General features: G+C 45.9%; 1 protein-coding gene across 1 annotated transcript in view; it reads left to right on the top strand.

Moving 5' to 3' along the window:
- The window catches only part of MRC2 (mannose receptor C-type 2), a 323383-nt gene that overhangs the window by 197360 nt on the left and 99749 nt on the right, over positions 1–26274 (top strand). Inside the window, exons 17-18 of the mRNA XM_078779556.1 lie at positions 5727–5893; positions 12646–12713. Coding sequence (XP_078635682.1) covers positions 5727–5893; positions 12646–12713 — 235 coding nt within the window. The remainder of the gene's footprint in view (positions 1–5726; positions 5894–12645; positions 12714–26274) is intronic.

The following is a 26274-nucleotide window of genomic DNA, read 5'->3' as shown; positions in this document are numbered from 1 at the left end:
TGAATCCCAACCCAGCTCCATTCCAATTCCAGGTTCGGATCCTGACCCAGCTCCATTCCAATTCCAGGTTCGGATCCTGACCCAGCTCCATTCCAATTCTGCATATGAATCCCAACCCAGCTCCATTCCAATTCCAGGTTCGGATCCTGACCCAGCTCCATTCCAATTCCAGGTTCGGATCCTGACCCAGCTCCATTCCAATTCTGCATATGAATCCCAACCCAGCTCCATTCCAATTCTAGATTCGGATCCCAACCCAGCTCCATTCCAATTCTGGGTTCAGATCCCGACCCAGCTCCATTCCAATTCTGGGTTCAGATCCAAACCCAGCTCCATTCCAATTCGAGGTTCGGATCCCGACCCACCGCCATTCCAATTCTGCATATGTATCCCAACCCAGCTCCATTCCAAATCTAGGTTCGGATCCTGACCCAGCTCCAATCCAATTCTGCATATGAATCCCAACCCAGCTCCATTCCAATTCTAGGTTCGGATCCCGACCCAGCTCCACTCCAATTCTGCATATGAATCCCAACCCAGCTCCATTCCAATTCTAGGTTCGGATCCCGACCCAGCTCTATTCCAATTCTGCATATGAATCCCAACCCAGCTCCATTCCAATTCTAGGTTCGGATCCCAACCCAGCTCCATTCCAATTCTGGGTTCCAATCCCGACCCAGCTTCATTCCAATTCTGGGTTCGAATCCCGACCCACTACGACCCAGCTCCATTCTAATTCTGGGTTCCAATCCCGACCCAGCTCCATTCTAATTCTGGGTTCAGATCCCGACCCAGCTCCATTCTAATTCTGGGTTCAGATCCCGACCCAGCTACATTCTAATTCTGGGTTCAGATCCCGACCCAGCTCCATTCTAATTCTGGGTTCAGATCTCGACCCAGCTCCATTCTAATTCTGGGTTCAGATCCCGACCCAGCTCCATTCTAATTCTTGGTTCAGATCCCGACCCAGCTCCATTCTAATTCTTGGTTCGGATCCCGACCCAGCTCCATTCTAATTCTGGGTTCAGATCCCGATCCAGCTCCATTCTAATTCTTGGTTCAGATCCCGACCCAGCTCCATTCTAATTCTTGGTTCGGATCCCGACCCAGCTCCATTCTAATTCTTGGTTCAGATCCCGACCCAGCTCCATTCCAATTCTAGGTTCGGATCCCGACCCAGCTCCACTCCAATTCTGCATATGAATCCCAACCCAGCTCCATTCCAATTCTAGGTTCGGATCCCGACCCAGCTCTATTCCAATTCTGCATATGAATCCCAACCCAGCTCCATTCCAATTCTAGGTTCGGATCCCAACCCAGCTCCATTCCAATTCTGGGTTCCAATCCCGACCCAGCTTCATTCCAATTCTGGGTTCGAATCCCGACCCACTACGACCCAGCTCCATTCTAATTCTGGGTTCCAATCCCGACCCAGCTCCATTCTAATTCTGGGTTCAGATCCCGACCCAGCTCCATTCTAATTCTGGGTTCAGATCCCGACCCAGCTACATTCTAATTCTGGGTTCAGATCCCGACCCAGCTCCATTCTAATTCTGGGTTCAGATCCCGACCCAGCTCCATTCTAATTCTTGGTTCAGATCCCGACCCAGCTCCATTCTAATTCTTGGTTCGGATCCCGACCCAGCTCCATTCTAATTCTTGGTTCAGATCCCGACCCAGCTCCATTCTAATTCTTGGTTCGGATCCCGACCCAGCTCCATTCTAATTCTTGGTTCAGATCCCGACCCAGCTCCATTCTAATTCTTGGTTCGGATCCCGACCCAACTCCATTCTAATTCTTGGTTCGGATCCCGACTCAGCTCCATTCTAATTCTTGGTTCGGATCCCGACCCAACTCCATTCTAATTCTTGGTTCGGATCCCGACCCAGCTCCATTCTAATTCTTGGTTCAGATCCCGACCCAGCTCCATTCTAATTCTTGGTTCGGATCCCGACCCAACTCCATTCCAATTCTAGGTTCGAATCCCGACCCAGCTCCATTCCAATTCCAGGTTCGGATCCCGACCCAGCTCCATTCCAATTCGAGGTTCGGATCCCGACGAGCTCCATTCCAATTCTAGGTTCGGATCCCGACCCAGCTCCATTCCAATTCTAGGTTCGGATCCCGACCCAGCTCCATTCCAATTCCAGGTTCGGATCCCGACCCAGCTCCATTACAATTCGAGGTTTGGATCCCGACGAGCTCCATTCCAATTCTAGATTCGGATCCCGACGAGCTCCATTCCAATTCTAGGTTCGGATCCCGACCCAGCTCCATTCCAATTCTAGGTTCGGATCCCGACCCAGCTCCATTCCAATTCTAGGTTCGGATCCCGACCCAGCTCCATTCCAATTCTAGGTTCGGATCCCGACCCAGCTCCATTCCAATTCTAGGTTCGGATCCCGACCCAACTCCATTCCAATTCTGCATATGAATCCCAACCCAGCTCCATTCCAATTCTAGGTTCGGATCCCGACCCACCTCCATTCCAATTCTGCATATGAATCCCAACCCAGCTCCATTCCAATTCCAGGTTCGGATCCTGACCCAGCTCCATTCCAATTCTGCATATGAATCCCAACCCAGCTCCATTCCAATTCTAGATTCGGATCCCAACCCAGCTCCATTCCAATTCTGGGTTCAGATTCCGACCCAGCTCCATTCCAATTCTGGGTTCAGATCCAAACTCAGCTCCATTCCAATTCGAGGTTCGGATCCCGACCCACCACCATTCCAATTCTGCATATGTATCCCAACCCAGCTCCATTCCAAATCTAGGTTCGGATCCTGACCCAGCTCCAATCCAATTCTGCATATGAATCCCAACCCAGCTCCATTCCAATTCTAGGTTCGGATCCCGACCCAGCTCCACTCCAATTCTGCATATGAATCCCAACCCAGCTCCATTCTAATTCTTGGTTCGGATCCCGACTCAGCTCCATTCTAATTCTTGGTTCAAATCCCGACCCAGCTCCATTCTAATTCTTGGTTCAGATCCTGACCCAGCTCCATTCTAATTCTTGGTTCGGATCCCGACCTAACTCCATTCTAATTCTTGGTTCGGATCCCGACTCAGCTCCATTCTAATTCTGGGTTCAGATCCCGACCCAGCTCCATTCTAATTCTTGGTTCGGATCCCGACCCAGCTCCATTCTAATTCTTGGTTCGGATCCCGACTCAGCTCCATTCTAATTCTTGGTTCAAATCCCGACCCAGCTCCATTCTAATTCTTGGTTCAGATCCCGACCCAGCTCCATTCTAATTCTTGGTTCGGATCCCGACCCAGCTCCATTATAATTCTGGCTTCAGATCCCGACCCAGCTCCATTCTAATTCTTGGTTCGGATCCCGACCTAACTCCATTCTAATTCTTGGTTCAGATCCCGACCCAGCTCCATTCTAATTCTGGCTTCAGATCCCGACCTAACTCCATTCTAATTCTTGGTTCGGATCCCGACTCAGCTCCATTCTAATTCTTGGTTCAAATCCCGACCTAACTCCATTCTAATTCTTGGTTCGGATCCCGACTCAGCTCCATTCTAATTCTTGGTTCAAATCCCGACCTAACTCCATTCTAATTCTTGGTTCGGATCCCGACTCAGCTCCATTCTAATTCTTGGTTCAGATCCCGACCCAGCTCCATTCTAATTCTGGCTTCAGATCCCGACCTAACTCCATTCTAATTCTTGGTTCGGATCCCGACTCAGCTCCATTCTAATTCTTGGTTCAGATCCCGACCTAACTCCATTCTAATTCTTGGTTCGGATCCCGACTCAGCTCCATTCTAATTCTTGGTTCGGATCCCGACCTAACTCCATTCTAATTCTTGGTTCAGATCCCGACCCAGCTCCATTCTAATTCTGGCTTCAGATCCCGACCCAGATCCATTCCATTTCTGGTTTCCTATTCAAATGACATTGTATCATGGAGTATGCTTCTTTTGGGAGGGAATTTTATCCCAACCATCCCTAATACTGTATTTGCACATAGACATAACAGATCACATGGTGTTTTCTAAATACACATTAATTTTTATGTTAACAGTTATAAATTTAATATTGTTGGTGTCTGATCATCACATGATGATTGTTCCACTTGTGAGGTCAGCTTGGGCCGACGATGACCATTTGTTTTTATAGTCACGTGTTTTCTGTTTTGACTGTCTCGTAAATGGAAACCTGACACACTTGGGTTGGAGCTGTGTTGATATTGTTGTGAATATGAGAATGTTTTTTTTTATTTTGTTGTGGTGGTAAAATGTTGTAAAAGGTTGTTGTAAAAGGTTGTTGTAAAATATCACCCCTCCTCCCTCCGTTGTGGTTGTATAAAGGTCAAAGGGCGTTCCCGTAGTTAGTCCATAAAAACATACAGGCAGGACACGATATATCTTTTCTTTTGACAGTTATATCTTATTCTGTGTTTTAGGATAAGGCTGTGTCTCCCATTAATTGAAATACTCCATTGCACCAGTGAAAGAGAATAGACCCCCTTTCCTTCCCATCCCCAAAAATCTCCCTTTCCCTCCCCTCCAAAACCTCCAATGACCTCATATTACATCCCCTCTCGTCATTGCTGAGCCCTCGATTCCCAATCACCTCCCCTCCAATAACCGCCATTGACCACGAGGCTCGAGTCAGGGAAGAAAGGCGTGTCTCCACCTCGTCAGAGGAGGGGAGGGGCGCGCCCGCCCGTCGTCGTCCGGGGCGGAGCCCGAGGGTCGTGCGACCAGCCAGGGCCGAGGTGAGCGCCCCGATGGGCGTGTCCAAGACGCCGGCGGCGTGATCGCTGGGGGCGCTATAAAAGGCGCAACCGGAAGAAGAAGAAAGGGAGATGCACTCTGGGTTGGAAAAAGAAGGGTTGTTAAGAGAGGAGGAGTTGGTTGCAAGGAGTTGGTCACAGTCGGTTGCCAGAGAAAGGAGTCGGTGGTCAGTTGGTTGCGGTGAGGAGTCGGTGGTGAGGAGTGAGAGAAGCAAGAAAGAGTTGAGGGTTGAGGGACCAGACCAGTGAGACAAGTCCTGGGAACGCAGCGGACGGAGGCCGCCGCAGCAGCGACACCCGGCAACCGCCAAAGGGGGCCTGAACGGCGGTTTGGAGCAGGGCCAACAAAAAGGAACGGCGGCTGCCAAACGCACGATTGAGCTGCAAGACCCCCCCTTGGACCTTTCCTCTCCCTCCAGCCATCCACCTTCTGCCATCCCTGGCATTCCCCGCGTGAGTCAGCGTTCTGTTTGTTCTGTCCTGGGATATAAGTTAAGTCTATAGGTAAGCTAAATTTGCACTGTGTCACCTGCGTCTAGTGCTTGTAAATAAACGTGACATCTGTCTTTTTGCTTGTGTGTAAATAGTAGGAATAAATGTAGTAGTATTTCAAACCTTTTTTTCGTCTCCGTTTTCCTCTTGCATTGCGTCGCTTTTGTCTTTTCCCTCATTGAGCAGCTAGGGTGCGATACAACCAACGTTCGGGTGGAATCGGGTGAGTTTTGTTAGGTCGCGGTTTTAAACCACCGCTCGGTCTATAACATCCTAACCGCGATCAGTAACAATATATTGTGGAAAAGATTGGCGGAAATGATGGGCATGATGGGCCACGTAAGTTGCTCCTGTAGTGGACTTCCTTGTTTTGCTTCCCTTTGTAAATTTGTACGAAAACAATGTCAACTTGTTGCATCGAATGTCTGCATACAATTTGATGTCTAGTGTGCTGCCATCTTTGTGTGCGTTGTCAGTGAGTCGGAGAGAACGCTGGTTGCAATTTGATGGTACGGACTACCTTTTCGCTGATCATCCACTGGCCTGGAGTCTGGCCCGCTTCACCTGTGCCTGGATGGGCAGTGAGCACGTGTCCATACACTCCGAGGCGGAAGCTGACTTCCTTCTCAAAAATATACAAAAGGTGGAAAGAAACCAACTTCTGATATTTTGTACATGTCTTAAAATATATATGTTTTGTATATAAAATCTAGGCTCGTGCAAGAGCTAAAGCATAAAACACCAAAACATAAACAGAAACACACGTAAAACATAACAAAGGGAGCAGAAGACTACAGAGGGAGAGATCGGGAAGCACCACAACAGTAGAGAACAGCGACATCGGGAGATCTGTGGAAGGGAGAGGGCTTGGGCCGGGCACACGGGATAAATAAGAGGGACACTACATGGATTTTCAGGAAAGAAAACAGGGAATTTGAAAGAGGCGGATTTGGGATGAATTAACGGGGGTAGAAAAGATGAAGGTTTTGGATGGGGGAAGACAAGAGATGGTGGTGAACAGGTGTTTTAAAGAGGTACACTGGTATACCCATAAGGGAGCATTCTTGGCTTGAGATTAGCTTGGATTGATTTGGGATCACATTCGATTGGTTGAAATGAGTCTTGATGACATATCTCCCAGTACTGTGAGCAGTATTAACTGAAATTCACATCAGGGTGTGTGAAGGAGCATTCCCTTGTTGAGAAGGGGCTGGAATGAGATTAGTAGTAGCGTTTATGGGAAATAATGGATTGATATGTTATGATTAATTGCTCAAGTATCTGCAGGTGAAAAACATACAAAATGTAATCACCAAATTTGGTCAAACAATGATCAATATATGTGCAGGAGCCTTTTTACTAAAATTTATATGTACTGAAGTTATAATTGGCCATCACACATGAAGTGAAAAGCGCGGTTAACCAATTGATTCATGTCCGTCCGTCCGCCCGTCTGTGTGTAAACGACTTATTTAAATTGAATGTTATATTTTGAACACGATAATATTGTTACAGACGCGGCTTTTAGATGTTATATTGACCGAGCGGTGGTGTATTTAACCGCGTCCGAACAGTTACTCCCCGATTAAAACCCGATTTCACCCGACGTTGACCAGATCGCCCCACGGATATTCAATCGGGAAATCTCTAAAGCGATCGCAAGAGAATGAAAAAGAAGAAGAAGAATACGGAGGAAGAACAGATTTATTATACACACACAAGCAAAGGATGGAAGAAACAGTGACACAGCGAATCCTTAACTTACACTATTCATTTTTACTTAGCCCCAAGACAAACGAGCAGGACAGGACGTTCACACTTACGCAGGGGATAATGCAGGCAGGTAAGGCTTGAGATGGAGGCAAGGTCGGGAGGCCGCCGGTCGCAATTCCTCGCGGTTGTGGCGGGAAACCCTCCGTCGCGTATCCACTGCGGGAGACGCCACGCGCTGGTTCGGCACACCTGCTCCTCTTCTTGGGGCGGGGCCGTCTCCCTCCTTTCAGCGCGTCTCTCCAAAGCTGGTCTCCTTGCCGAGTACCTCTCCTCTTTGGCTTGGAGCGTTTCGCATCTCACCGCCTCTCTTTGGTGCAGCCTCGTTGCTCCTCTCCAGCTCATCTCTCAAAGCAGTCCCCTGCAGGCGCTTTTATCACCTCGGGCGAAATCAAGCCGCCGACTCCGAGGGCACGCCTACCGGGTCACTCACCGCGGTGTTGATTGGCTGTTAGGGCCGGTTCACTCCTTCCCTCTTCTGACGAGGTGGAGACACGCCTTTCTTCTCCAACCTTACCTCGTGGCCAATGGTGGTTGAAGAGAAAAACCGACCAAAATGCGGAAGGCAAATGGAAGGGAGGTTTTGGGGAAATTGAAAGGGCCTACGCTTATTTTGTTTGATACAATGCAAAGTCAATCTAGTGGGAAAACACATACTTAGCCTACATGGAATAAGGAAATACACTATTTAAAAGATATATCGTGACCTGCGTGTATATTCCATGCAATTAACTAGGACGCTGACTGCGACCATTATTCACATTAACAGGGTGGTACCGTACGTTTGTAACGTTCACATTGTAACGTTTTCACATTCGTTACACTTCCTCCAAAATTGTTACACTTCTCAAAAAACCGTTACACTTCTCAAATTCGTTACACACTTCCCAAAATCGTTACAATATTTTCCCTCCGTCTGTGGCCTGGCAGTCAAACAAAATTGAAAATCATTCCATACAGGTGATAGGGATATTTTTTAGACAGTAGTATGTAATAGATGAATCAAGAAATTCAATGTCCATAACCTTTGTCAGAAGAAGAATCACAAATTTTAATTCCCGAGGAGGACAAAACTTTCTGTCTACAAGGAAATACACAGCAAGAAAACAACAACCTTTATCAACCAAGAAGAGCATACTACAATTCACAAAAGCACATTGCAAGATTCACAGAAAGTCCCAAATGAAAATCCTGGTACAGTTATAGATGTACATCAAAGGAAACATCATAAGGATACAGTAGCATGCACAGTATACAGTCAACATACAGTGTAAACATACAGAATCGACCAGCCAAGCAAAACATCCTAAGTACGACATTTACAACATTACAAACATAGTGAAAATCCTAAGTACAACAAACCAACATTTTTACAAACCCAGTGATAATCCTAATATTTGGACATCAGTTCTGATCTTTATACAAGTTGAGAATGGGAGGAGCAAGTGGAGGGGGAGGAGCGAAGAGAGGGGAGGAGAGCAGTAGGATTGGTTAGGCAAAGTGTAGGTGGGAGGGAGCAAGGATCGAGGGATACAATGTGATTGGTCGAGTGAAATATTGAGCAGAGGGATATCCCGCTGTTTGAGGAATGCATATTAAAATCTCCTTAATGAGGAAGATATGTTCTTCGAGACTCTGCGGCGCCAAGGTTCTCTCAATCACATGTAAAGAATGTAACTACAACAACTTTATATATATATTTACTAATTCAAACTTTTTAAATATTATCTTAGAAACAAGCTTTAAAACAGCTGTTCACCACCATCTCTTATCTTCCCCCATCCAAAACCTTGATCTTTCCTACCCCCGCTAATTTCACCCCAATTCCACTTTTTTGAAATACCAACTTCTGTCCTGGAAGTCCTTGGTGTCCTTGTGTTTTATACTTCTCCCTCCCCCCCCCCCCCTTCCGACGCCTCCTCCCCCCAAGCCCTCTCCCTTCCACACATCTCCCTGCTCTCAAATGTTGTGTTTGTGTGCTTCCCCTTCTCTTCCCATCTTGTCTTCCGCTCCCTCTTTTTTATATATTTTGTTTGTCTGGTCGATTTGTTTGTGAAGTAAATGTTAGCTCTTTCACGAGCCTCGATTCAGTATACAAAAAAAAAAAAAAAAAAAAATCAAATTAATCTTTGTCAACCGCAAAACTCATTTTAACATTATTGTTTTCACAGGACCTGAGTATTCTGCCAGTTGATGCAAGGGTTATACCATATTGCAAATTAACACAATAGTAACATGAGTTTTAATAAGTCATGTTAAAACTTCAAAACAGGCATGCAATTAAATAAGAATGTCCTTATTTAATCAATAGGTCACTCAGTAGCTATGACAACCACATCCTTTGTCAACCTGCAAACTCATCTTTTCCCTCATAAGTCAAAATCTATATATATAAAACACAGTTTGTGTGTGTGTGTGTGTGCGTGTGTGTGTGTGTGTGTGTGTGTGTGTAATGTTACCGATAGACTCCTAAACGGAGAGGCTCACGAACTTGATATTTGGCACAAACATGGCCATTGAGCCTGGTACGAACATGGTCGACCTAAAAATTTATTTCATAATATTTTAAAACCATATTTTTACCTCAGCGCATTTCAGCGAGGAATATTATGACCGGAATGGCAGAGCAGCGCGCTGATTCGCTCAGAGCGATCACGTGATGTTCCAACTTTGCCGCCATAATCTTACAGTTATGCGTTCGCACGTAATTCAGTTTTTTCACATTTCAGCGAGGAAGATTGCCATTCACACCACATAGGTTTTTTTTTCTTTCATCTGTAGATCCATATTTTTTGCCATAATGTAGCGAACGTAGCGTAGCTAACGTAGCGTTAGCATAACGTAGCGATCCTTGCTCAGGATCTTCGTCAGGTTCGCGAGCGAGTTAGCCAAAACGTAAAAGTGAAAATATATCGAATTTTTTCTTCATATTTACCTCAGCGCATTTCAGCGAGGAACATTATACACGGAATCTCAGCTGGTCGCAGAGCAGCGCGCTGATTCGCTCAGAGCGATCACGTGATGTTCCAACTTTGCCGCCATAATCTCACAGTTATGCATTCGCACGTAATTCAGTTTTTTCACATTTCAGCGAGGAACATTGCCATTCACACCACATAGGTTTTTTTTCACTTTCATCTGATATTTGTGATTTATTTCAAACAAACTGTATTTCCCATCGACACGGCCATGTATTCCTATTAACGTTATGTAAAGTACATAAATTGTGTGGATTATATCTTTTGTGGATGTGATCAATTGCCAGTAACCATCTATATTCCTCCCCTCCCCTTCCCTCCTCCCCCTCCCTCCTCCCCCTCCCCCTCCCTCCTCCCCCTCCCTCCTGCTCCCCCTCCCTTTCCCCCCTCCCCTCCCCCTACCCTTCCCCCTCCCCTTTCCCCTCCCCCCTCCCCTCCCTTCCCCTCCCCCTCCCCTCCCTTTCCCCCATGCCCCTCCCTTTCCCCCTACCCCTTCCTTTCTGCCCTACCCCTTCCCCACCCCCCTCCCCCTCCCCTCCCTTTCCCCCATGCCCCTCCCTTTCCCCCTACCCCTTCCTTTCCGCCCTACCCCTTCCCCATCCCCCTCCCCCTCCCCCTCCCTTTCCCCCATGCTCCTCCCTTTCCCCCCTACCCCTTCCTTTCTGCCCTACCCCTTCCCCATCCCCTCCCCCTCCCCCACCACTCCCCCCTCCCCCTCCCTTTCCCCCATGCCCCTCCCTTTCCCCCCTACCCCTTCCTTTCTGCCCCACCCCTTCCCCATTCCCCTTGCCCCTCCCCTCCCCTCCCCTCCCCTCCCTTTCCCCCATGCTCCTCCCTTTCCCCCTACCCCTTCCTTTCTCCCCTCCCCCCTCTCCTCCCCTCCCCCCCCGGTCCCCTCCGCTCCCCTCCCCCTCCCACCCTCCTCCCCCTCCCACCCCCTCCCCCTCCCCCCTCCCACCCCCTCCCCTTACCCCCTCCCACCCCCTTCCCCCTCCCATCCCTCCCCTCCCCCTCCCATCCCTCCCCTCCCCCTCCCATCCCCCCTCTTCTCCCCTCTCCCCCTCCCCATCCTCCCCTCTTTTCCCCTCTCCCCCTCCCCCTCCCCCTCCCCCTCTTCTCCCCTCCCCCCCTCTTCTCCCCTCCCCCCCGTTCCCCTCCCCTCCCCTCCCCCGTCCGGCAATGCCGGGTACTTCTGCTAGTCATATATAAGAGGTATAAACCTATATACTGTATATACCCTTACAAAATATTTTTTTACTGAGAAGATATTGGATCAGAGAGCCAGAGATAGCTAGCCTACTAGACTGCATGTACGTGGCAGATATTTGGAATAAGTTTATAGGATTTTACACTTTAGACTAACTTTTATCAAACCCTAATAAGCTATAAGCTTTATTTGATTCAGTGTTTAATTATCGTTCTTTTGAAAGATTTACTGAGAACGTTGACAATTCCATAAAACTATCTATTCGATTAACTTGTAAGTGGAAGTAGAAAAAAGTGCACTGGGCCCATCCCCCATCGGCCAGCGCAGAGTAACTCATCCACTTCTATTGTATCAGGGAACTCTTTGTCCAACTCTGCAAAATAATTACCATGTATTTTGCATTTATTTATCAAAACAATGTTAGCTTCGACCTCGTACTGAGTCGATTATTCACAGTCATATAATGAAAGCTACTTTTACCAAACACAATGGGATTTGTAAAGCAATTCAGTGAATGCTAATTACTTCAGACGGCCTAGTCAGACATCGTGGATCCAGCTGTATTATTTTATTATTTACCAAAAAAACAATATCTTTGCTTCAATTTGCTTATGGAACTTCAGTAAGACATACTCGATCTAACATTACATTATTTCCAAAAAAACACCCTATTTGTAATCATATTACCCTCAGTCATAAAAATGATTTTACCATGACAATATGTGGTCTACCATTCACTCTACTAAGAATGTACTTTTCTCGAGCAAACGAATTTGGTCAGTGTCGGAGATGATTCGCCGACTGGAGGAAATCTCAACTTCTGCATGGAAATCACAAAAACACTTGCACACGAGGTGAGCAGGTTGTAGCTCATAGAAATTACTTGCTTCATAAATTTTACACTTCCACACAGGAAACTTCATTTTGAAGGAAGTCATAATGGACACATCCACATGGCATGAAGAACTAATGTGATGTGTTAGTTCGGGTGGTGCTTTGGACCTGCGTCAACGGTGGTAAATTTCCGGAATTGATTTATTTATTTATTAATTAAATAAATTGATTTATTTATTGATTTATTTATATTTCCATTCCTTTTACAATCTTTATTTTATTTAAATTGAATTATATGCTTGAACACTCTGGAACACAAATCGCTTTCTTTGCATTTTCAAATCCCTACCGTTTAGCAGTATTTGGGCATGTTAAATAAGGTGGTGTATAAGACTGCTTCAATCGCGCTAAACTTCCAAAAACATTTTAACGATCTTTAGAATCATTGTTTCATTTAAATTGAAGTATATACTTGAACAATGTGTGGGGTAACATGTTCATGAATTCTCTAGTTGGGGTTGTTTTTGGTTGAACAAACTTTTCAGGATGACTGATGAATAGAGTTCATGAGGCTTATAACTCTTTTTGGTTCTGTTTATGTGGCAGTTTTATGGAATGGGAATGAAACAGTGGTGGACTGGTCTTCACACCCCGGCCAGAGACCGGGAACTTCAGTGAGTGGCACTTTGTCGGTTTATGCAGTTTATTCCATTTAAATATTACAAAATTACAATGGACTGAAAATGGTTGTTTTTTTTTACCTCCACCACTGAAGGTGGGCGGATGTTATGTTTTCACCCCTGTTTGTTACTTGCCGGAAAAGATCCCGGCAAGTATGTTAGTTGGTTGGTTGGTTTGTCTGTCTATCTGTTTGTCTGTCTGTTTGTCTGTTTGTGTGCAGCACTACGTCTACACCGTTGCACATAGAATCGCCAAACTTTACACACATATTTGTCTTGCCCTGGAATAGACTGTGCCCAATTTTTAACTCTCTGGCCCAAGGCCTCCATTATGATGTCATGATTCTATAATTCGAGAAGTACAAAACTTCATCCAATCAAGATGCAATTTCTTGAGCGCCATGTTGGCATAAACTGGTGGAGGAAAAAAATAATGATGACGTCATCGGTCATGTGGCTCGGTCGCCATCTTGGAAAACCGAAAAACTTTGCACCTCTATATCTCCGAAAGTGCTGAATAGAAAAAATTTGAGACATGGCTCATTGTAAAGAACTCTCCATGGGGAATAAAATATGATAATGATGATGTCATGGATGCCTCCATTATGACGTCATAATTCGACAAGTACAAAACTTCATCCGATCAAGATGAAATTTCTTGAGCATAATCTAGGAATAAATTAGTTTAGAAAACAAATAATGATGATGTCATCGGTCACGTGGTTCGGCCGCCAGCTTGGAAAAACCGAAAAACTTGATCCAAAATGGCCGATAAAAAAAAGTACATTCCAATAAGTCCTCGGTCTCTGACCGATTTTTCATTTGTTTTTCTGTCTGTTTGTTTGTCTGTTTGCCTGTCTGTGTGCAAGATAACTCACAAACCCATTGACAGATGTGAAAAAAAAACTTGTTGGACAGGTTGTGTGTGTGACAACGAATTGATTCTATTTTGGTGAAGATCCGAATCCGAGAGCTTTTCAATTTTTTAAAGTGATTCTTCACTATTGGGCCAAAAAGGGTATACAACAACAACTTTTGTTGGTGGTATAAACCACCGTTTAGAGGCCATTTTTCCCCGCAAAGCGGGGGTTGGCCTTTTCGGGGACCGTGGTAGTTGTTGTTTTTTGGTCCCCTTTTTGAAGCAATGTTTTACGGCCGGATGCCCTTCCTGACGCCAACCCTTTTTGCCGCCTTCAACGACAAACAGGGAATTACCAGTGAACTGGTACTCAATTAGCCGACCTCGGAAGGATGACAGGCTGAGTCAACCCCCCTGGCATTAATTCGGCGATCGACCGAGATTCGAACCCAGGATCCTAGGAATCCTAAGCCGGCACCCTAGCCGCTAGCCCAACACCAGGGGTGGAGCGGGTTTTAAGCAGGAGAAGCCTTGCGGCGGAGTACCGCAGAGCCATGCCAGCAGGAGCGAAGGGACGAGCACGAGGCCAAGGGTGAGGAGGCGAAACAATCGTCACAACCACGGGAGTGGGCCTGAGGAAACAGCGAAGGAGCCGAGCAGGTGAAGCCAGGAGCAGAGCCGGGACCATGCAGAGGGCAGACAGGAGCGAAGAGACGAGCACGAGGCCAAGGTTGAGGAGGCAAAGCGGCAAATGCAGCGGCAAACGACCGCCGCTGCTAATCAAGATCACGGCGGCAAACCGCCACCACCGCCGCTGCAAACAATGGGCACAACCCACGAGAGTGAGCCTGAGGAAACAGCGAAGGAGCCGAGCAGGTGAAGCCAGGAGCAGCAGAGCAGAGCCGGGACCGTGCAGAGGAAGACTCAATGGCCAAAAATCCGCCACGACCACCAGGAAAGCAAGATACGGACAATGGTCCAGTCAGAGAAGCGGCGAGCAAGTGACGCCAGTGTCCTCTCACGACAGGACCGGAAACGGAACGTGGTGGTATATGGCACGATATTTCAAAAATATGTGGATGAGTCATGACGAAACTTGGTGGATGAGTTGGGTAGGTGGCAAGAACAAGCCGATTCGGTTTTGTTTTAGATTTGGCCTATCAGTGGGATACAAAACGCAAATTGTTCAGCCTGGCGGAGGTATGCATTTTGCCTAGTGCCGTTGTTGTTGTTTGTGTGTTTGTGTTTGTGTATTTGACTTCCATGCACTCGTGAACCACTGGATGGAATGAGTTAAAAACTGGTTGTTGTACTCTGTGCACGGAAGGTTTTGAGCGATTTAAAAATAGAAAATGTCACAGATCTGTCGGTTGAGGGATGGACTCCAATTTACTGGAAGTAATTGTGTATTGTATAGCGCAACCACCCAGGAAGAGGGTATTGCAAGTCCTACAAAAATACCCCAATTTTTGGGGGAATGAACTAATCCTTAAAGATGGGTTCTTCACCAGTTTTGGAATTAATCAGAGATTGTTTTTCTCATCTACATAATAATCAAATCAGTGCGGTTTTAAAAACATTTGGCAAAATGTGAGGGATGAAGAATACCCTCTGAATCACATAGAATACATGTAATTGCTTTTTGGGTTCATTTTCCCAGTTATTTTAGTTTGGGGTTCATTTTCAAATGTTTCAGGTTGACAGAGGATTAAAAGGGAACAGAGACAAGATCACCCATGAGGACATTAATAGCAGAAAGGAAAGGGGAGTGTAGGTGAGATTGGGTATTGGTGAGAGTAGAGAGCATCGCATTACATGATAGCAGCACTTTTGAAAGACTGGAGGGATGGACACTAGAAAACAAAGGGAGTCCATTACACAGACATACAAATAGAGGCATTAAGGAATGGAGTTGAGCATTCAGCTTAGGATTTTGGAGTATAGCCCAATTAGTAAGTTTCACAAATCTGTTAACTAAATTGTTACCAAAACATTTCTTCACCAATATGTTTGTAAAGGTGTGTAATAACATGTGTTAAAATGTTGAAGTTCAACTCCCGTGGGAAACCCAGAAAAAAAGCTGTTGAATTCGGGTACCGAAAAATTTTTTTCGAGAATTTTTATTTTTTTTAATCGGCCCTTAAGTAACTTATGAGGGGTCAAATAAGGGTTTTTCATGATTCTGAGTTGATTGTTAACATTTATATTTTCACTTTTACATTTACACACAAAGTAGCTTTGATTTCACATACATATATAATACTCAAGAGTTATTTCTCATTCACAATGTCAGAAGTTTCAACAGTCATTGTCTATGTCTTCTTCAGACTCAACAACATCATGACTGCAGTTTCTGCATGTAATGCCATTACAGACTCCACAGGCCGAGATGCACGTGACCCCATTCTTCTTGCAGCTGCATCGCCGGTTGCTGCAATCTCCATGACAATTACAGCTCGTGAACTGCAATAGCTCCTCAGGAGCCGTGGGGTCCAGTGTTGGAACTGGCTCATACCCATGCACACCTATTGTCCATCCATAGTCACTGGGGTTCAGAGACATGCTCTGTAGAAGGATCCAGTCCCGGGTCTGCAGGTAGGCACGGAGTGAATGTTGTGCAGCTGCACCCTCTGTTGGAGGTAGAGTCTCTGGTTTGATCACTCCTGCCGCTGCCTTCCTTGAGAACATGTTGTACCGAATTTCACCCAATGTAGTATCTCGTTCGTTCGTTCCTATCTGTTTCCTGTTCGTAAATGGAATAATCTTTACTTCAGTTCCTCTCAGGATCTTAGCTTTGTCGAGTGCCTTCAACTTCACCCGGGGGAAAGCTGCTGTTGTCTGTGAATCTGGCAAAGGTGGTGCCGGAGAGGTGACTTCGATCCAACCCATTGAGTGAAAGGGAGTGTTTCCGTGAATAGAGACAATGTTTAAATCTATATTGTCTCCAACAAACTGAGTGACTGCATTGTTTGTTTCCCCAACCTTCATAAAGACCACCTGGTCATTACTTGACAATTCACTTTCACTGGCTGGCACTTTGGCTGTCATCACTGATTGATCCTCAAGCGCAGCATCAACCGCAACCTCATCATTGATCTGTTCATCGGTTTCCTCCACAATGGTGTCAAGAGTGCCAGAAGTATCTGGAACATCATCTCCACTCCTACTATTAAGGAAGCAGTATTTGTAGTTTTGTGTCTCCGTGTAAGACTCAGTGTATCCCAGCCGGTGGAACTTGTTGAGCATCCATTTTGACCCAAATCTATGATCAAGTTGTATGGCAAGCCCCATTTGGTGTGGCAATACTCCAGACCGAGGTCGACAGGCCTTAATAAAATTCTGCCCCCAAACGGCAACTCTTTCGTCTGTCTTGACAATCGGTCGCAAGAACATCTGAAGGCTTGCAGGAACAAGTGTCAGCTGACTATCGATGTCAGTCATACTGTGTGTGGTGGGGTATGACTTTGGACCTAAATCAATCAAGGCAATATCATTGGATATGAACTTGAGTGCCGTCTTTATGATCTGAGTCTTCTCATCTCCATGGTCAAGATTAGCATGAATGCCCTCGCAGAATATTGTCGGTGCCATCTTTGAGACAGAGTACATCTGCCCTTCTTTCCTGTGTTGTGAAATACAAGGTGTCTTCGTATTTCTCTAGAAGTTTTATCTTTAGCCAACGCTTTGAATAAGAAAGGCTCTTCTCTGGTGACTGATCAAACTCCTGCAGCTTTTCATGGACCTGGTCCATGTTCATTACCCCATGCTCTAATTCTGAGTCTAACCATTCGCAGAATTCAATAAAAACTGCCTCTCGCTCCTCATCAATACTCCTCTGTCCTCTCTTCCTTTTTCCTTCCTCATCAGTCTTGGACAAACTGTCACCTCTCGCAAACATAAGTTTGCATCGCAAATGGTACAGTGTTTCTTCTGCTACCAAGTCGTTGATCCCTTCCAGGCGTCCAGTGACTTCAGTGCCCCAGTCATCCCCGCGACTCCGTGCTGTCTTCAGCAAGCTTGCCTTCAGTGTATCTGCAGTCAAATTATCTGGCACTCTGTATTTCTTTCTAGCTTGTGCTGGATTATTTTTGTAGAGCTGGGCTGGTTGGTTGCAAAGAATGCATACATCCTTATACAGGAGGTCAACTGACTGTGATCTTCTAGAACTGCAGCCAGTTGATGAACTGAACTCACAAGTAGTGCGTCTTCTCTTCAACTTTGATGACTCTTTCTCTGCCTTTGATGCTTGAGCTGACTTCTTGGTGGTTGCAACAAAGTTGTTGTACAGATCATTTTTACACTTCTGGTGGTACCTCAGTTTTCCTTCCTTTTGAGCCTCCTTCATACGTTCCACAACAGTAACATTTTCGACAGTTTCTGCTTGTTTCAATAAAGTTGAGTATCCCTTTGGAGTTGCCTGTATGAGCCTTTCAGCTGGTGTATCCGAGCGTGCACAGATGAAGCAATTGAGCACAGGTGGAGTAACGTCTTCATCCATATTGCTAGACTCCATTTCCTGCAAAGTAGAAAATGAGATATATTTAGAAATTATTTTTCCACAAAGGAGTGTCTGTGGTGAAATATAAATGTTAACAATCAACTCAGAATCATGAAAAACCCTTATTTGACCCCTCATAAGTTACTTAAGGGCCGATTTAAAAAAATAAAAATTCTCGAAAATAATTTTTCGGTACCCGAATTCAACAGCTTTTTTTCTGGGTTTCCCACGGGAGTTGACCTTCAACATTTTAACACATGTTATTACACACGTTTACAAACATATTGGTGAAGAAATGTTTTGGTAACAATTTAGTTAACAGATGTTCATATGTTTCCCTTACTAAATGTGGATTTCTGTAAGAAAGTGTACCACCTGGACCTACTGGAAATGGATGGAGGGAGGAGCAGGTCAGAATGAAGCGAATAAAAACAAAAAACAGAGTCCACAAACCTGTTTGAGGTGGGTGAGAAGCAAACCTATGGACTCGGCTTTCTGCCAAGAGATGGAAAGCAGTTGCATGAGTGCAGAGTGAATACCCATACTCCATGATATTTCGGATGGAGGCCTTGTACACTGCATTGAGCTGTGAGCGACTCAAATTGTCCAATGTGACCACAGAAAACGGTACACCTACAGTTTAATAAACCTTTATTTTGTGTTTCAAATGACACGTTCTCTGGCTTCACATGATGCAGGATCACTGAGGAAAGTTTCAGATGGATATCTTTAATGTCATTCATTGATTGAGGTTACGGCACATGCTTCGGATATCGGCCTCTACGCTGCAGGCACACTTGGATTCGACAGGAAAAATTGTTTATTGCTCTGACACATTCGACTGCAGTGAGTGAATGGATTTTATCAGTTATTGCTGTTTTGAGATCATCTATGGATTGTGGCCTTCCTCGGTAGATGTCCTTAAGCGTCTAACACTATTCTTGATTTCAGTCTTCTGGAAGGATTTTGTTCTTGGGTTTATTTTGACCGAAAATGATTTCTCTTCAGTTGTCCACAGCATGTTGAAAAAATTGGGCTATTGGACTAAATCTATATTTGCTGACTTTACACGGACTCTGCTTTGTGCACCTGAAAAAGTAAGAGGATATCATTGGTGTGCAGGAAGTTATTAGACGTAAGGTCGGAATTGTTCTTTTCTTGTCACCCTGCACTTGCAGTGCCTCAGAAAGTATTCACACCCCTTAACATTTTTCACATTTTGTTGTTACAACCTGAATTAAAATGGATTAAATTAAGATTTTTTGTCGAGAAGACAAATGGGTGAAAACATAACCTCCATCCACCTTTGGTGGCGGAGGTAACATGACTTGTGGGGAGGACGTAAGAAGCAAAGAGGCCACTGACCTATTTGTGATGTGAGAGCAACAGACTTGTGAGAGCAATAGGATCGGTGATTTTTTATAGAATGACTTGGAAAGATGGCCAGGCTGTGGCTGCCTTTGGGGCAAGTTTTGTTTCTTGATCCTCCCAGGAGAGATAATGATGGCTCAGCTTGTGTGCTCAAGCGATTGAACCTCTTCCAATTATCTATTGCGGTTATGGAAAAATGGGTTCCTTTGATGATTCTACCAGCGCGACAGGGGGATGCAGACATTTGTCAGACCAGGATCAAATACATTTCAGATCGGCAGAGAGTGACGCAGTTGCTGTCTGCCTGTTGATAGGATGAGGGTACGGCACACTACAATGTGGAGTCATCTGCAAAAAGGATGTTTTCTGAAAAAGGATGAAAAAGAGATGATTTTTCTGAAAAAGATGAAAAAGAGACTATTTTTCTGAAAAAGACGAAAAAGACGATTTTTCTGAAAAAGATGAAAAAGAGACGATTTTTCTGAAAAAGATGAAAAAGACGATTTTTCTGAAAAAGATGAAAAAGACGATTTTTCTGAAAAAGATGAAAAAGAGACGATTTTTCTGAAAAAGACGAAAAAGACGATTTTTCTGAAAAAGATGAAAAAGATGAAAAAGACGATTTTTCTGAAAAAGATGAAAAAGATGATTTTTCTGAAAAAGATGAAAAAGAGACGATTTTTCTGAAAAAGACGAAAAAGACGATTTTTCTGAAAAAGATGAAAAAGAGACGATTTTTCTGAAAAAGATGAAAAAGACGATTTTTCTGAAAAAGATGAAAAAGACGATTTTTCTGAAAAATAAAAGACTCTCAAAGACCCAAAAAGAGATGATTTTTCCAGAGCATTGGAAAAGTTGACTATCTTATAATCAACCCGTCTTTTCTACCCCCGTTAAAACACCCTAAATCCGCCTCTTAAAATCCCCAACATCTTTCCTGAAATTCCTCGTCGTGAAATTCCTCGTAGTGTTCATTTGCTTTATACCGTGTACCTCTCCCTCCTCCCTCCTCCCCCAGCCCTCCCCCTTCCACAGATCTACCGACGTCCCTGTTTGCTACTGTTGTTGTACTTGTGTGCTCCCCTCTCTCCCCCTCTTGTCTCCCGCTCCCTTCATTGTATGTTTTATGTGTCTGTGCATGTTTTCATGTTCAATGTGGTAGCTCCTTCACGAGCCTCGATTCTGTATACAAAAAATACATAAATATAGAGAGCATACGTATATGGTTATGTACGTTCATATGCGAACAAAACGTCTTCTTTTTCTTCAACTAACATTAACACCCAAAACACAGTCCGTGAACTCTTAATTACGTTTAGGCTGCTGAGACCCCTCAAACCTTTGACGACCCTTTAAATCCCCCAAGACCCCTCAGACCCAAAATACCCTTAAAGGCCTTGAGGCTCGAAAAGACCCTGAAGACCCAACCGACCCCAAATACCCAAAATACCCAAAAGACCTCAAAGACCCAAATACCCCAAAGACCCAAAACACCCCGAAGACCCAAAACACCCTGAAGACCCTGAAGACCCAAAATACCCCAAATACCCTGAAGACCCAAAATGGCCCTGAAGACCCAAAATACCCAAAACACCCTGAAGACCCAAAATACACTGAAGACCCAAAACACCCCAAAGACGCAAAATAACCGAAAAGGCCCCGAGGCTGTAAAATACCCTGAATACCCAAAAGACCCTGAAGACCCAAATGGCCCCGAATACCCAACAGACCCCAAATACCCAAAAGACCCCAAAAAACCCAAAACACCCTGAATACCCAAAAGACACTGAAGACCCAAAACACCCCAAAGACCCAAAACACTCTGAAGACTCAAAAGACCCTGAAGACCCAAAAACCCCTGAAGACCCAAAAGCACCTGAAGACCCAAAGCACCTGAAGATCCAAAAAAACCCTGAAGACCCAAAACACCCCAAAGACCCAAAATTCCCTAAAGGCCCTGAGGCTCTAAAAGGCCCTGAAGACCAAAATGCTCCTGAATATCCAACAGACCCCAAATACCCAAAAGACCCCAAAGACCCAAAACACCCCAAAGACCCAAAACACCCCAAAGACCCAAAATACCCCGAAGACCCAAAACACCCCGAAGACCCTAAACACCCCGAATACCCCAAATACCATGAAGACCCAAAATGGCCCTGAAGACCCAAAATACCCAAAACACCCTGAAGACCCAAAATACACTGAAGACCTAAAGCACCCCAAATACCCAAAATAACCGAAAAGGCCCTGAGGCTCCAAAATATCCTGAAGACCCAAAAGACCCTGAAGACCCAAAACACCATGAAGACCCAAAAGACCTTGAAGACCCAAAAGCCCCTGAAGATCCAAAAGCACCTGAAGATCCCAAAAACCCTGAAGACCCAAAACACCCGAAAGACCCAAAATACCCTTAAAGGCCCTGAGGCTCCAAAAGATGCTGAAGACCCAAATGGCCCTGAATACCCAACAGACCCCAAAAGACCCAACACACCCAAAACACCCTGAATACCCAAAAGACACTGAAGACCCAAAACACCCCAAATACCCGAAATGCCCTGAGGCTCCAAAAGACCCTGAAGACCCAAAAGACCCTGAAGACCCAAAACACCCTAAAGACCCAAAACACCCTGAAGACCCAAAACCCCCTGAAGACCCAAAAGCACCTGAATACCCAAAAAACTCTGAAGACCCAAAACACCCCAAAGACCCACAAATACCCTTAAAGGCCCTGAGGCTCTAAAATATCCTTAAGACCCAAATGGCCCTGAATACCCAACAGACCCCAAATACCCCAAAAGACCTCAAAGACCCAAAAACACCCCGAATACCCAAAATACCCCGAAGACCCAAAACACCACGAAGACCCAAAACACTCTGAAGACCCAGAAGCCCCTGAAGACCCAAAACACACCAAAGATCCAAAATACCCTTAAAGGCCCAGAGGATTCAAAAGCCCCTGAAGACCCAAAAGCCCCTGAAGACCCAAAAAACCCTGAAGACCCAAAAAACCCCGAAGACCCAAAATACCCTAAACGGCCATGAGGCTCCAAAATACCCTGAAGACCCAAGTGGCCCCGAAGATCCAAAAGACGCAAAAGATCCTGAAGACCCCGAATAGCCTGAAGACCCAAAAGCCCCTGAAGACTCAAAATACCCTGAAGACCCAAAACACCCCAAAGATCCAAACACTCTGAAGACCTAAAACACCCCAAAGACCACAAAGACCCTAAAATAACCTGAAGACTGAAATGTGTATGTGTACTGAAAAATAATCCGAATGCCTCAACTCTGTGTTCGCCTCGAAATCCTTAGTCCCAAACCCATCTCTCTCTGTTCCCACCTTTCCCAGTCGAACCCAACTGCTCCTGGACTCTGTGTCCTTCTCTCCTGACAAGGTGGAGGAGTTTTTGTCAAACCTCGACTCTGATTCTGCAACTGGACCAGACGGCATCAGCCCACGGGTCCTAAAATCCTGCTCTGCCGCTCTATCTCACCCTCTCTCTGTTCTTTTCACACTATCTTTTGCTCAAGGTCATCTGCCAGCATCCTGGAAATCAGCTAACATTACCGCTTTACACAAAAAAGGTGCAAAAACAGATCCTTGCAACTACAGACCAATCAGCCTGCTCCCAATTATCAGCAAAGTCATGGAATCCATCATTGCTTCGGATATGAAATCTTTCCTCTTCTCCAATGGCTTGATCTCTGATCATCAATTTGGTTTCAGACCAGGTCACTTGACTCTGGACATGCTGCTTCTGCTGTCTCAACAATGGATGGAGGTCCTCAATGCCAAACAGGAAATCAGAGCTGTCTCCCTTGACATATCACGGGCCTTTGATACGGTCTGGCACCCAGCTCTGCTCACCAAACTCTCCTCCTATGGTATCCATGGAAATCTCCATGCATGGCTTGCGGACTTCCTCTCTGGTCGTAGTCAACGTGTGGCCCTGAATGGATTTCTCTCATCTCCCCTTCCTGTTCAGGCTGGAGTTCCCCAAGGAAGTGTGCTGGGCCCTGTGCTTTTTCTGGTCTTTATCAATGATCTCTCCGACTCTCTGGAAAATCCTCTCTATCTCTTTGCTGATGACTCCACTCTCTGCCGCTCCATTCCTCTTCCCTCAGATCGGCAGTCTGCTGCCTCCTCACTCTCTGAAGACCTGGACAAAATCACAGACTGGTCAAACAAGTGGAACATGTCTTTCAATCCTGACAAATCTCACTCTCTTACTATGTCTCTCCGAAAAGATCGACTGGACAACCCTCCCATCTACTTTCTCAACAATCCTCTCCAAGAAGTTCTGTCACTCAAGCTTTTGGGTCTCACTATCTGCCATGATCTTTCTTGGGAAAACCACATTTCCAAGCTGGCCTCCAAAGTCAGTCGCCGACTGGGCATTCTCCGTCGTGCGAAGTCCTTCCTCGGCACACCTGAGCTCCTCACTACATACAAGGCTTTCATCCGCAGCTCAATGGAATACTGTTCTCCCCTATGGGCTGGTGCTCCTGCCTCACACCTGGCTCGGCTTCACGCTGTTGAATCCAAAGCTTTCAAAATCATTGGAATCTCCCGCGATGAAGCTATCTCTGAGGGCCTTTCACTCACTCACCGCAGGCAGGTAGGTGGCCTTTCTGTCTTCTACCGACTCCTCTCCGGCCTTGCTCCCCCAGCTCTCTCTGTGCTCTGTCCCCCAAATATTCCTACAGGTCGCACAAGATCTGCCAGCAACCCTCTGATGGTTAAACTGCCGAAATCTCGGCTCTCTGCTCACCTTCACTCTTTCATTCCTCTTTTCTCCCGCCTGTGGAACAAACTCCCACACTCCCTTCAATCCCTCTCCTCCCTCCAGGTCTTTAAAACAGCTGTTCACCACCATCTCTTATCTTCCCCCATCCATAACCTTGATCTTTTCTACCCCCACAAATTCACCCCAGATCCACCTTGTTTGAAATTCCAACTTCTTTCCTGGAAATCCTGGCAGTGTCCAGATGTTTATACCTCTCCCACCCCCCCCCCCCCTTCACATGCCTCCCCCCCTTCACATGCCTCCCCCCCAAAGCCCTCTCCCTCCCACAGATCTCTCGATGTCTCCATGTCTCTCGGTCCCTGCTCTCAAATGTTGTGTTTGTGTCCTTCCCCCTCTCTCCCCATCTTGTCTACCGCTCCCGATGTTATTTGTTTTATGTGTCTGTTTGTCTTTCTGTGTGATAAATGTTCGCTCTTTCACGAGCCTCGATCTTGTATAAAAAAAAAACAAAAAAAACAAAAAAAAACCTAAAAGACCCTAAAGACCAAAAAGCCCCAAAAGACCTTGAAGACCCCAAAGACCCTGAAGACCAAAAATACCCTTAAATACCTAAAAGACACTGAAGACCCAAAACACCCCAAAGACCCAAAATACCCGAAAAGGCCCTGAGGTTCAAAAAGACCCTAAAGACCCCGAAGACCCCAAAGACCCAAAACACCCTGAAGACCCAAAATACCCTGAAGACCCAAAAGACTACCTTGTTGTTGTTGTTGTTGTTGTTGTTGTAGTTGCAAACACCAGGCCGGTGTAAACACCAGGAAAGTGCAAACACCAAGCAGGTGCAAACACCAAGCAGGTGCAAACACCAAGCAGGTGCAAACACCAGGCAGGTGCAAACATCAGGCAGGTTAAACACCAGGCAGGTGCAAACACCAAGCAGGTGAAAACACCAGGCAGGTACAAACATCATGCAGGTGCAAACGAGTAATGCTCAGCATTAAAGAATCCATCAATTCAAGTATAATGGAAGACGTTGTGATCAGTTTTGATGAATTACTACAAAGTGGTTTTATAACCACAAAGAAGACTTCCAAAGCCTTCAGATAATCACTTTCTATCCATCAAAGTAGCCTAATGCTGTGTGATTCAGTGTCTTGTTTAAAAAATAAATAAAGAAATAAACATTTCATATAATTTGTCGATAGATCAAACTTATTATTCTAATCACCTCTTTCAGGTAGAATGTGGCTGTAATTTTGCTATTGGTGGCTGTGTGCCAGTGTTGATTGTACTATGTCATACTAGCAGAAGTACCCGGCGTTGCCGGGCGGGGGAGGAGGGGAGGGAGGAGGGGAGGGGGGGGAACGGGAGAGAGGGGAGGGGGTGAAGGGGACGGGAGGGGAGGGGGGAGGGAGGGGAGAAGAGGGGGGAGGGAGGGGAAGGGAGGGTGCAGGGAGGGGAGGGGGGGGAGGGAGGGGATGGGGAAGGGAAGGGGAGGGGAGGGGAGGGGACGGGAATGGAGGGGGGAGGGGAGGGAGGAGGAGGGGAGTGGGAGGGGAGGGGGGAAGGGGAGAGAGGGGAGGGGGTGAAGGGGACGGGAGGGGAGGGGGTGAAGGGGACGGGAGGGGAGGGGAGGGGAGGGGAGGGGGGAGGGAGGGGAGGAGAGGGGGGAGGGAGGGGAGGGGGCAGGGAGGGGAGGGGAGGGGGGATGGGGAGGGAGGGACGTGAGCGAGTCTGGCGGCGAGGATGGAACATCACGTGATCGCTCTGAGCGAATCAGCACGCTGCTCTGGAACAGGCTGCGATTCAGTGTATAATGTTCCTCGCTGAAATGCGCTACGTTAACTATGAATAAAAAATATGGATCTCGTCATCGGAGGTCATTTTTAGTTGGGCCATGTCCTTCCCGGGCCCAATGGCCATATCTATGCCAAAAATCAAGTACGTGAGCCTCTCCGTTTAGGAGTCCAGAGGTAACACACAAACAAACTGTGTTTTATATATATATAGATGACTGAACTATAAACCATTGCTGTATGCTGTAATATGAAGCATTCGTTTGATGGAAGGATGACCATA

Source organism: Myxine glutinosa, chromosome 6, assembly GCF_964187855.1.
Source record: "Myxine glutinosa chromosome 6, kmMyxGlut1.1, whole genome shotgun sequence".
Taxonomy (NCBI): domain Eukaryota; kingdom Metazoa; phylum Chordata; class Myxini; order Myxiniformes; family Myxinidae; genus Myxine; species Myxine glutinosa.
Note: the sequence above shows the minus strand (reverse complement) of the source record. Positions and strands in the feature narration are given on the sequence as shown.